At 36.5% G+C, this 11,816-nt stretch overlaps 1 protein-coding gene across 1 annotated transcript; it reads left to right on the top strand.

Moving 5' to 3' along the window:
• The first annotated feature begins 463 nt into the window (after positions 1–463).
• LOC150091046 (MBT domain-containing protein 1-like) lies at positions 464–1,300 on the top strand. Its single transcript, XM_090381458.1, has one exon. The coding sequence runs from the start codon at positions 464–466 to the stop codon at positions 1,298–1,300; it is 837 nt and encodes a 278-aa protein (XP_090237584.1).
• The last annotated feature ends 10,516 nt before the right edge of the window (positions 1,301–11,816 follow it).

The raw sequence follows: 11,816 nt of genomic DNA, 5'->3' as shown, positions 1-11,816 counted from the left end.
AGTGTTATTATGACTACTAGAAACTCAACCTTTTTCTTACCTGCTTTAATTCTTGAAAAAATTAAATATGTTTTCAAAACTTCATCTATTCCTAGACACATTTTAATACAGAAGAAGAAAACGCTTTGCTCCCATCATGTCCTCATTTGAAGAAGAAGGCGAATTCATAGACGTGGTTGGAATAAGCACGGATGATGACGAGAATTCAAATCCAATTTCCCGATTGAAGTTCAAGCATGCACCAGCAACAGAATTAAATCCACAGAAGTTACAGCCAATGCTAGTAACAGAAGGAAGTCAACCAAAGCATAAGAATTTAGATGTTAAAATAAAATAAAAAATTAAGGAATATACTTTAAAGTAACCGCTTGAATGAAAATTATATCTGTCCTCAAATGAACACCTGAAAGCAGTTTCAGCATCTTGCTTTAAACACATACCACTCTCCACTATTTGGAACCATATGGCAATTGACGTCCACATTGAAATAAAGCACAAGGAATCAAGTTTTCATCACGATATTTTTCATACTGCCTACTGTATTGCTACAATCGTTAGGATTGAAGGTTTAATGGCTAAACTTAGATATCAATGTTACGAAAGAAACGATGTCCATGATTTCTGGATTAATCTTTACAAGGAGGATATACGTCATTTGGGTTGGTGTGCTTTAAATGGGGAGGTGCTCATACCACCAAAAATCCTAAATAGCTGTAATAATTGGCGTGCATACTTGATGAAGGCACTTGACAGACCCGCAACAGTTCCTGTAAATTGTCCACAAATTGTTCAAGAAAGCTTGAAAACAAAATTCAAAGTTGGAATGAAGCTAGAAGCAGGTGATAAAAATTGCATTTCTGCTATTAAGTTAGCACGTATTACTAAAATTGTTGGGTGCCATTTGCAAGTTGTTTATGAGGATGAGAATGATGGGTGTTGGTTCAACGCAAATTCCCCGTTAATACATCCCGTTGAATGGGCAGAGGAAGTTGGATACGTGCAGCCATCAAATACATTTCCTTGGCATTTTAACAAAGATGACATTGCGCCATCTTCTTGTTTCAGTCGTATGACTGGCATCATGTTGCCTCCTAATACGATTAAGGTAGGAATGAAATGGGAAGCTGTTGATCCTGTTAGCTTTAGTACTATTCGCGTAGCTACAGTAGCAAAAATTTTAAAGAAGGGATATCTAGTAATCCGTTTTGACGGCCTATTTATCATTCAATGGTTCAGATCAGTTTTGTTATCATATTTCTTCGCCGTACATATTTCCGGTGGGATTTTGTTCACTAAATGATATTCATCTTTCTCCTCCTTCTGATTACTACACAAAAAATTTTCAGTGGTTTCATTATTTAATGGAAACCAAATCTCGACCAGTACCGGTGTGTGTTTTTGAGAGGAAAATTCATCTTGTTGTGTACAAAGAAACAACCCTTCAAGTGAAAACCCAATGTACTAAATTGCATATATATCTGATGCTACATAGGCAAATTTGAATAATATTAGTATATGCTTGGGTTTTGATCATTTTATCATGTTGTACATATATATGTTAATAAACTATGTTATGTTATATGTTAATGTATGTTTTTGTCATTCTTGAACACTCAGCCTTTCCGAAGGTAATTATACTTAATTGAGAATTTCCCTTGAATCTGGAATTCTCCTGTGAAGCCATAGTCAGATGTGTAAGTGGGGGTATAGGAAAAAAGGTCTATATAAATAAAAGGGAAAAAAAAACAAAGAATATTTAATATTATCATTAAATAAAAACAAACAACAAAATAAAAAGTTAAGACGTTTTTCATCCAATCCGCCCCCCCCCCACACACAAATTGTGAAAGCTATTCCAATAAACACCCTTTAATACTCGTAGGCGCTATATGCCCATTGCAGCCTTAAACCTTAAAGTCAAGAAACAGCTAGTCTTCAAGCATGAATTGAGGACAATATGCACTTCTACAGATGAGGAATTAGTCCTGATGGAAATTTTTCTTTAAAAATTTTTATTATACGATCTAACCGGCTGAAACATCAAGAACTGCGGAAAAAACCAATTGCCTAAAACCAAGGATTTTTCTTTTTTGTACATCCACCGTTTTGCCCAATTATCATTGCAATCAGTGCACAGGAATAGTACGTATTACTGCTTCAGACGCTAAGGACCACCATCTTAAAAGAAAATAGTTAGCCGGCAATTTAACGCAATCAGCGATACCCATGTCTGACAAGCTGTCGTTGGGTTCGCTTCGTTAACTTACATCGGTTCTTCTCAACCGGGAGTACCTCGGGCACTGTATCCACAATGGCAGATTTTCGTGTGCTTAGTTTTTAGTAATATTTTTAATATTTGTATTGGTTGAGGAATACGATGCAAGAAAACTAGCTTATATAAATTCAGCCACCATAAAAAAAAAAAACATTCCATTTCTCTCATTCATTCAGTCCCATTGTTTACCTAGTTGTGCCTTGAGTTTATTTATTTAAATTGTCAACTTCCAGAACGATAGACGGAATTTGTTCCAGCAATCTAGCTCCGACTGGCAAAAACCAAAATGCTACACATCTACTGTAAAATTGTCTTTTCTCAGTTTCATTTATATCTCCTAAGGCGACTAATTTTCGGCGAGTGGAAGAATCCCATGAACACGGAGCTTGCTCATGTGCAACAGCATCAAAACCTTCCTAAAACGCAAGTATATGCTAACAACATTATTTTTTCCATCCAGTTCTTTTCTGACCCCGTCGTAGTATCCAACTGAATTGGTCAGGCAGAACTTCCCTTAACAAACCCATGCTGTTTCTAAACTATAAGTGTAGTCTTGTCCTGTATTGCTTCTTTAACCAATGACTCCATTAATTTGGCCGGAACAGATTTTAAACTAACAGGTCTGTAATTACTTTTGACACCCTTTGCGAATTCGGGTCATATCTGTGCAGCTCCAGTTCTTACCTGAGTCCAAGGTAACTTTCATAATTATTGCTACCTGTTTGCTTATTTCCATTGCTGCCTCGTTTAATATAACTGGATAGATCCAGTTATAGTAAATTATAAAAAATTCTCGTTCAGTTTTTCAGCTATCTGAACAGGATCATCAACAGTTGAGCCATCTATACAAGAGGACCAACCAGGTTCCCACCATTGTTTCTATAAGTAAAGAAGTTTTTGCTGCTTTGATTTGCATCCCTTCCCAAAGATTTCTCGATTTCTGCCTTTGCTTGCCTAATTTCCTTTGTAACTAGATTATAGACTAAGTTATATCTATCATAGAGCTCTCTGTCGCCTGATAATTTAAATGTATCCCATGCATTTTTCTTCTCTGCCACGAGTCTCATTAGTTCATCAGACATCCATTTATTGCCTTTATTTTTATTTTCTTAGATGGTATGAAAAGCCTAGTACACTGAGTTCACAGAAATCATTGGATACCTAGCTAGTAACGAGTATGCCCAAATTTTGCCTCGCTATGGGCAATCCCACGGCGATGTATTGAGTCCACTATATCAGGAAACCGTTCCACGGGTATTTCCCTCCATGTTTACTGCACAGGTCTCCATGAGTCTGTGGCATTCCTTGAAGACCCAAACCAAGAACGAACCTTTAATAGCATCCCAATATACTCTACAGGACTCCAGTCCAGTGAACGGGAGGCTATTCCATGGTAGTAAAATATGCACAGCAAAAGGCTAGAAAATTATTTAAATAAAGATATATTCAAATTATTTCGGACTTTTTTTTTTTTTTGCATTAGAATTTTCCGACACGGGGGGGGAGGGATATGCCTACTTATATCGAAATTTATGAGTGCGTTCGAAGATTTGTTGTTCTTATTAAAAAGAGTTTATGATTTTATGACTGCATGAAATTCGAAAAAGGCCTTGACGAGGAATCAAGTTTCTGATATTAACTAAAATCACATAAACTAATTTTTAATTACGAAATTACGCATTAGAAGGAAAAATGTGGAAGTTTTATGAGTTGCTTGCATCCAACTTATAATATTATTTTGATAGAATTGTGGTAAGCAATTGTTAATAATTCGTTAAGTTTTCTTAACTGTATATTTATACGTCCTGTTTTCGGTTAATGTCAAATGTTTGTATGAAGTTGCTAATCAGTATTCTGTAAATAAATGGTTACCGTATATCTGACAAACAGGTTGCGCCAGTACAATGCTTAATTAGCAGTGCTTATAATGGAGAGAATATGGTGATCTATGTCGCTTAAACTCCCCCTCCCCTTAAGTAAATCCAATACACCTCACCTTTTGATTAATTACGGTTGACGTATCTGTTCAGGTTTTACGTACCCTTCTCTACCTTTTATTTGTTTATTTTTATTTATTTATTTTTTTTTACGACTACAGTCTAGAGTTGCATTTCCAATTATTCAATGCAAATTGAACAATTGGAAATGCTTCACCCTCAGCAGTTAATCGTACTTGTTTGGAGCTATAATTTTGAGTGACTGATCAGTTTTTCATTTCGTCCTTATCCCTGTCTGTTTCGGTCGGTTTTTTGTGGCATATTCTGATTTCATGTCATCATTTCTTTGGTTATGACTACGTTAACGAGTTGCATTGCTATTACAACTTTAAAACCTCGATTTAGTATAGCAGCTCACATTATACAGATAAACTTGTTTATTGTTGCAAAGTTAAGATTATGTTGCTGTGACAATCAAGACCTCTGCATTATCTGTACATTTAAAATCCTTCTGACAGAAAAGTGGATTAATTTGAAAGGTTTGGCATCATCTCTTCAAAGTTAAGGTTCACACTGATATCAGCACTCAAAAATTAATTAAGAAATATAATTCTTGTATTCGTAATACGCTAAAAATTAATTAAAAATGCATATTTAATCTTTAAGCAAGAAAATTTATATTTTAATATATGTTGCAAAATCTTGCTCACTTAAAGCAAAATATGAAGAACCCCTGCTCTAAAAGAACAACAATGAAGGAGTGTTAGAATACTTTTTATGGAGATGGAGAGAGGAAGTTGGGCCCAATAAGTTTGAGAATTCTTGCTATAGAGTTCTACATTATTTTATACCCATTGACTTTACAAGTCAACATCCCAATAATAAAAAAAGAAAAAATAAATAAAAGAAAGCAACCAAAAACATAACTTTAATTAGTGCAAGTCTGATACACTTCCTCTCATAAAAACTGTGACTGAAAGTTTTTTTTTTTTTCATCTACAAAACTTTGCAAATTAAAATGCTGTTTAACAAATGAACATTAAAAAACTTACTTGGAATCCGATGAGATACAGAACTTACTCTTTCTGGCAGATGAAGTGTCCAAACAGTGGCAAAACAATATGAGAAATACAACATACCTGCTTAAAAGTTTCCGTGGGCATTTGAGATAAGTTCATTTCCATTACTAAAACCATTACTGCACATATTGATCCTAATTCACAGCCAAACAATATTGCAACTGATCAATAAGGTTGTCCACTTATGCAAAGCAAAAGGCAAGAACGTAAGAAATTACGTAATTAAACGTAAAAATGAGGATTTTGCCACCAATTTCGTACCGTCGGAAAATCTTTTCTTCTCAGCGTAGTCATAACCAAAGGAATGATGACTTGAAATCAGAATATTCAACAAACTTCTACCTTAACAGAGTGATAACAAGGAAATGAAAAAAAGACCAGTCCATCAAAAACGCACCTCCAAACAAGTTTAAGATTTACTACTGCGGGTGGGTGAAGACTTTCTATCAGAAGGGACGATTTTCCTTTCATGAATGGAAATGCAATTTTAGCACTTTTGTAGTAGTAAAGTAATAATAAAAGAAATATAAATAAAAATTAGGTAAGTGTATAACTTACTTAAAAGTAAAACAACAACGTCAACTGTAATTAATCAAAAGGTGAGTCGAACGGTATTCACCAGAAGGGTGAGAGCGGGGAACAGTATCCCTCCATTACACGCACTGCTAATTAAACATTGTACTTGCGAATGTGTTTGTTAGATATAAAATAACTATTTATTTACAGCAAACCGATTAGCAACTTCATACGAACTTTTGTAATTACCCTGAAACAGAACGTATGCACATACAGCGAAGAAAATTCAATGAATTATTTACAATTTGCTTACCACAATTCGCACCAACTAATCTCATAATCCGTATGCATGAAACTTTCCCGAAATTGTTGAGAGCATTCACAGTTCTCCTTGAAATACGTAATTTTAAATTATAAAATTTGTTTTTTTTAATTTTATTTAAAATCATGAACTCGATTGATCGAGTAATTTTACGACTACAAGAAATCAGAAACTTCAAGAAGTTTCTGATTTCTTGTAGTCGTAAAATTACAAACCCTAAAGTTGGCAAAGGCACTTTTAAAGCTCTCATATAATCATGCAACTTGCCAAACTCCCTTGGGGTCTGACAATTGCAGCTTTCTCAATGCAAGTGTACTAATTTTTGAAGGATTTTTTAAAATTATATTTGATAGGCGTATTACACAGCTTATTTTAATCAAAATACTTGAAATGAATTCGCATCATTCTTGCAAAGATTATAATCTATTTATGACCAGTCGAATCTCACAATTATACGTTTCGTGTATGTTTTCTGTCTGCTGTTCCTTGAGTGATTGTGACCTTGCAGTTACACTTGCACAAAAACTTCGAAAGAGCGAACTGAGTTATTAGTAATAAAGAGAATCTAAGCCTTACATATCTTTATTTTCAAGTATTTTTGAAAATTTATTTGAGGCGTGAGCCAAATAGTCCTGGAATTAGTAGCAGTTAACTAAAAATAATGCACACATGTATTCCACGTAATATTGAATTCATTGAGTGTGGTAATTTGTGCTATTGTTCTCTGGGACCTACAGCGAACAAATAATTTCCTGGAACCGATAGCAAACACCGAGTCTGTCCAGCCTTCTCTTACTCCTTAAAATTTATAATTTCTGAACTCTAATTTGCTTATCTTAAATAACCTCCCTCATTTATAGAATAAAAAATATTACACTCCTTATATCATATGCCTGAAATAAGGAAGGCATTATAAGTATTGGACCGTTATATTAGCAATTACAGAATCATAAAAATGAAAATAATAAAAGGTGTATCACACTTTATCTATGAAAAAAAACAAACAAATTATTATTATTAGCCATATTGTGCAAGGAAACTGAGGCTTATGCTGCACCAGCCAAAAAAATTAGCATCAGCATTAGAAAAGGCACATGATGCAAGAAAGCATCAGCCAAAAAAAAAAACAAAAAAACACTTATTTCACCCATCAACTCGCTCCAAACGTTTGTCCAGTTCTGCCTTTAATCTATTTAAGCTATCAACTTCTACCACGACAGATGGAAATTTGTTCCAGCAATAATCCACCCGCTGGCTGAAGGGATGGGGATGGGGAGGATTAGATCTCCTTGCAGATATCCTTGACAATGGCCTCTGCTTACACATTACTCGGACTCCCTGCAATCACTATCTGGACGGGTAGTGGTAGAAAGATTATAAACTAGCTGATCTGGAAGCCTCCTGCCTAGCATCCGGCCTGCGAACACCGTTTTAGAGCTGTACCCTCGAAATGTAAGGAATATTGGATCTCGCCACGATGTTCATCATAACCTCAAAAGTCATCAATCATACTGCATGATGGAAAAGATAGGGAAGGGTTGTCCGGAACTTAGCTCTGGAGACTAAACATGGGTTCCCCCACTTCAAGCTTCCAATAAGCAAAGTGGTGGTATTGCATCGGTTGATGAGAGTCATCTACCACCTAGTACTGCCTGGTAACATACAGGGGCGGCATTCCTCCAGATGATGTGGGCCCCACACCTCGACCCCTGCTTACGTTGTTTCACACCTGGGTGGTCACCTACCATGTACTTGTGCATGGAGGTTATACCCTGGATTAGTACCACCATCGTGAAGGTGCAAGCAGAGAATTTTTCAGTCACAGACCGTCCGAAATTCGCCGAAATTGGATAAACAGTTTAATGAGCTTCTGTCCTCCACTTTCCTACAGAATTCCTCATGTGTGAATACAGATGCAAAATTCTCGTTCAGTTTTTCAGATATCTGAGCAGTGTCATCAACAGTTGAGCCATCGATATCAAGTCGACCAATCTGATTCATCCCCTTCCTTCTAGAGTTTATATAACTGACGAAGTTTTTTTTTTTTTTGCACCTTTTGCAAAAGATTTCTTGATTTCTGCCTAACTTCCTTTGTGATTTAATTACAGACTAACTTAGCACAGAGCAGAGAAAGTGGGAGATCGACGAGCTGGTGCCTCAATTTCCCAAACGGCTTAACTGGTGTGGTGTTCTAGGTCCGCCGTTTTTAAAGTGTGCCAGGACTGGCGTCAAAATGGTTAAACAACGACCCGACGGCAAACCAGAATGCCTATAGTCTCTTCCAAGATGAGAATGCGCCGAGCCATCGGACACTTCATGTGCAGGAATGGTTTGAGGAACCATTCCTGCACTTGTGGAAAACTATCGTAAGGCACATCAGGCGTCTGGACATACTAATAACCAGCATACCTACATTGCTATTCGCATTACACGTCGCTTGGTTGTCCCTATCTCCCGAACGCTTCTGACATCTTGTTGAATCAATGCCACGTCGGATAACTGCTGTGCTGAGGTCAAAAGGAGAACCTACGAAGTATTAGATAGGTAGTCATTATTTAGTGATCACTCAGTGTATATCTACGATATCATTCTCTGTCGTCTGATAATTAATTAATATGCATCCCATGTAGTTGTCTTCTCTGCCACGAGTCTCATTAGTTCATCTGACATCTATTTAAGGCCTAAACCTTAAATAGTATGTCACAGTTGGAATGAAAATCCTAGTACACCGAGAAGACAGAAATCATTGGATGTCTAGCTAATAACGAGCAGGCCCACCTTTCGCCCGGATAAAGGCAGCACACAGCTTTATGTGTGCTTTCCAAGATTAACTGTTTCTATTAAAAATGTTTATGACTCCACGAAATTCGAAAAAACCTTGAGGAGGAATCATGGTATTAACTAAAATCAAATAAACTAATTTTTAATTTCGAAATTAGGAATTAGAATTGTGAATGCCTTCGGTAGAGTTGCATGAGTGCCTCGCGTCCAAATTATAAAATGATTTTGTGTGAATTTTGGTAAGCATTTGTTAATAATTCGTTGACTTTTCTTCACTGTATTTATACGGCATGGTAAAGGTCGAATGTCTCTGTGAAGTTGTTAATCAGTTTGCTGTAAATAAATGGTTACTGTAAGTCTGTCATGCACGTTGCGGATGTACAATATTTAATGAGCAGTGCTTGTAATGGAGTGAATGTAGTGATCTATGTGCATATACTGTTCCATCACGCCCTAGGATAAATACCGTATGCCTCACCTTTTGATTAATTACGGCAGACCTATCTGTTCAGCTTTTACGTACCCGTCTATACTTTGTATTTGTTTATTTATTTTTTTTACGACTACAGTACTGTTAAATTGCATTTCTAATCATGCAAAGCAAATTGTCCATTCTCGTAGGATGGTCTTCCCTCCTATGAGAATGGATCAATTTATGATGACATTAATAAATTATGTACTAACACTCAGTAGTTAATCTAACCAAAGGAATAATGATATGAAATCAGAATATGCTACAAAACTCCACCATAACGTACAGCGATAACAAGGAAACGAAAAACAGACAAGTCCAAAAAAACGCAACTCCAAACAAGTTTAATAAAGACAACGTTTCGTGCATGTCTATTTTCTGCTGTATCTTGAGAGAAATTTCGAAAGACCGAACTGACAATGTCTATTAGTAATAAACAGAATCTAAACTTCACGCAGGTGGACTGCTTTCATTTCAACTACGTATTTAGAAAATTTATTTGTGGCCCGAGACAAATGGCTCTGGATTAAGTTCTTAATGATGGTATGTAGGAATGCTGAATGTCAGCTAATGTGGCAAGAGGTTGGCACACGGTACAGTCTACTGTATTCAGGTAATCTGTCCCCTTGTGCGTCTGTTCCGAGGTGCCATTTGCCTCGAGTTCGTGTTTATGGATGATAACGGCACACCCCAATCGCACTGCAGCTGTTGAAAATGCCTTTTGAAAGTGAGGACATTGTTCGTACGGATTGGCCTGCCGTTCCTCTCGATCTCAATCCCATCGAACACTTATGGGACGCTCTGTGAAGATGCCTAGCGGCAAATCCACACCCATCAGAAAATGGTTACCAGATGATAATGGCGCTGACAGAGGAATGGATGATGCTACCTGAAGAAGTTATCAATTTTTTAATAGAATTCTTTGGGATTTTTTTAATAAAATCTTTCTGGTACCTTTCCCCATCAATATTCCGTAACTGGATAGATAAATTAATTTAATTTACCGATGAGTACTGTGCCTGTAAATTGCATCTGTTCTCTGGTTGATTTGTCTGTTTTGGGGAACCAAAGAAACCTCAGTTTCTGTTGAGAAGCCTTGCTATCTACGGCTGGGACAGACTAACTCAGCTACGGTGTGAAAAAAAGCCCATTAAACTTCTTCGGTTATGGACGGGATTCGAACCCAGACATTTCCCACCTGGTGTGGGGAGAACAGTGACGATACCAGCTCAGACTGCCGTAGTGTCAACAACAAGCTAGTCACCGATGGTGGAATGAGAGTGAGTGCGTTAGTTCGGAATGAACTAAATACCTGATGCAACACGCCATTAGTCGGTCTCAGTCGTAGATATCAAGGTTTTTTGCTCAAGAATCTGGGTTTTTTTTCCGTGACCGTGAAAGTTCATCATTCTGGGACAGTCACGCCCCATCCAGCTGGTAGAAAATCCAGTCGATGCACGAGTGGGAATCCGCGTCTCTATCTGGTAGGTTTTTGTCCTAAGACTCCGTGCTGTCCCTCCTTATCGATCTAATCTTGGGAAGTATATGGTTGCTGTCAGAAATCTGCAAGGTAGGTCTTCATAATTATGTATGTTCAGATTTCGGACCTATAGGATTCTGAAAGGTGCTAATTTCGCTATGAACGAATTTTTCTATTTCTAATTTAATTTCGTCTTGGGTTGTGGCCGTCCATGGGTCCTACCATACATGCCTTTGTAGTCTGATTTTTTTTTTCTGTCTGATTTTAAAAAAAAAAAATCCTTTCCACGGCGTTTTCTTTTTTTTCGCCAGCTGTAGACACTTTCAAAATTTTAAGGTACAAGAAGTGTAATAAACTTCATGTTACCATAACATTTTAAGGTAAGAAGAGGTTTATTCATTTCTATTCAAGTTATTGCTTTTCTACTAACTTAGCCCCAACTAACGGATTTTGATTAGGATCGTCTGTAGCCTTCCTAAAGCAAGGCAGACATTGCCTACACGTTCCAGTCCAGGACTATACGTATCCGTGCTGATAACGAAGTGCTTACAGAACGCCACCTTTTAACGTTAACCTTGTTCTTCTTTTTTGGAAGATGAACAGTGATGAAATTTCAACTGCTAGGGAATTCGCACTCTTTAAAAAAATTTCCATATTTCTTTCTCAACACGCTTACAATGAAATTTAAATAACATTTAATTTTCATAACTTTTAATTAAATTTAATTACAACGAAATATTCGTTTGATATTTTTAATTCAGGAAATAAAATCCGCAAAACATTTAAGGTTTCAAAATAATATCCAGAACATATTTAATTTTAAAACAAAAATTCCTTTATTATCGATGTACACTATATTATATTATGCATACAAAAAAGTTCCTGATATTTTTACAGATCGGATCATTTGCATAGTTTAAAGTTACAATGAAAATCGATTCTTGCAGAAACTTC

This window comes from Mastigoproctus giganteus, chromosome 1 (genome assembly GCF_048544385.1).
Source record: "Mastigoproctus giganteus isolate SK-2022 chromosome 1, ASM4854438v1, whole genome shotgun sequence".
NCBI lineage: Eukaryota > Metazoa > Arthropoda > Arachnida > Uropygi > Thelyphonidae > Mastigoproctus > Mastigoproctus giganteus.
Note: the sequence above shows the minus strand (reverse complement) of the source record. Positions and strands in the feature narration are given on the sequence as shown.

Coding starts and splice junctions, on each gene's coding strand:
- LOC150091046 (XM_090381458.1), top strand. CDS start 464: ATGGCAATTGACGTCCACATTGAAATAAAGCACAAGGAATCAAGTTTT.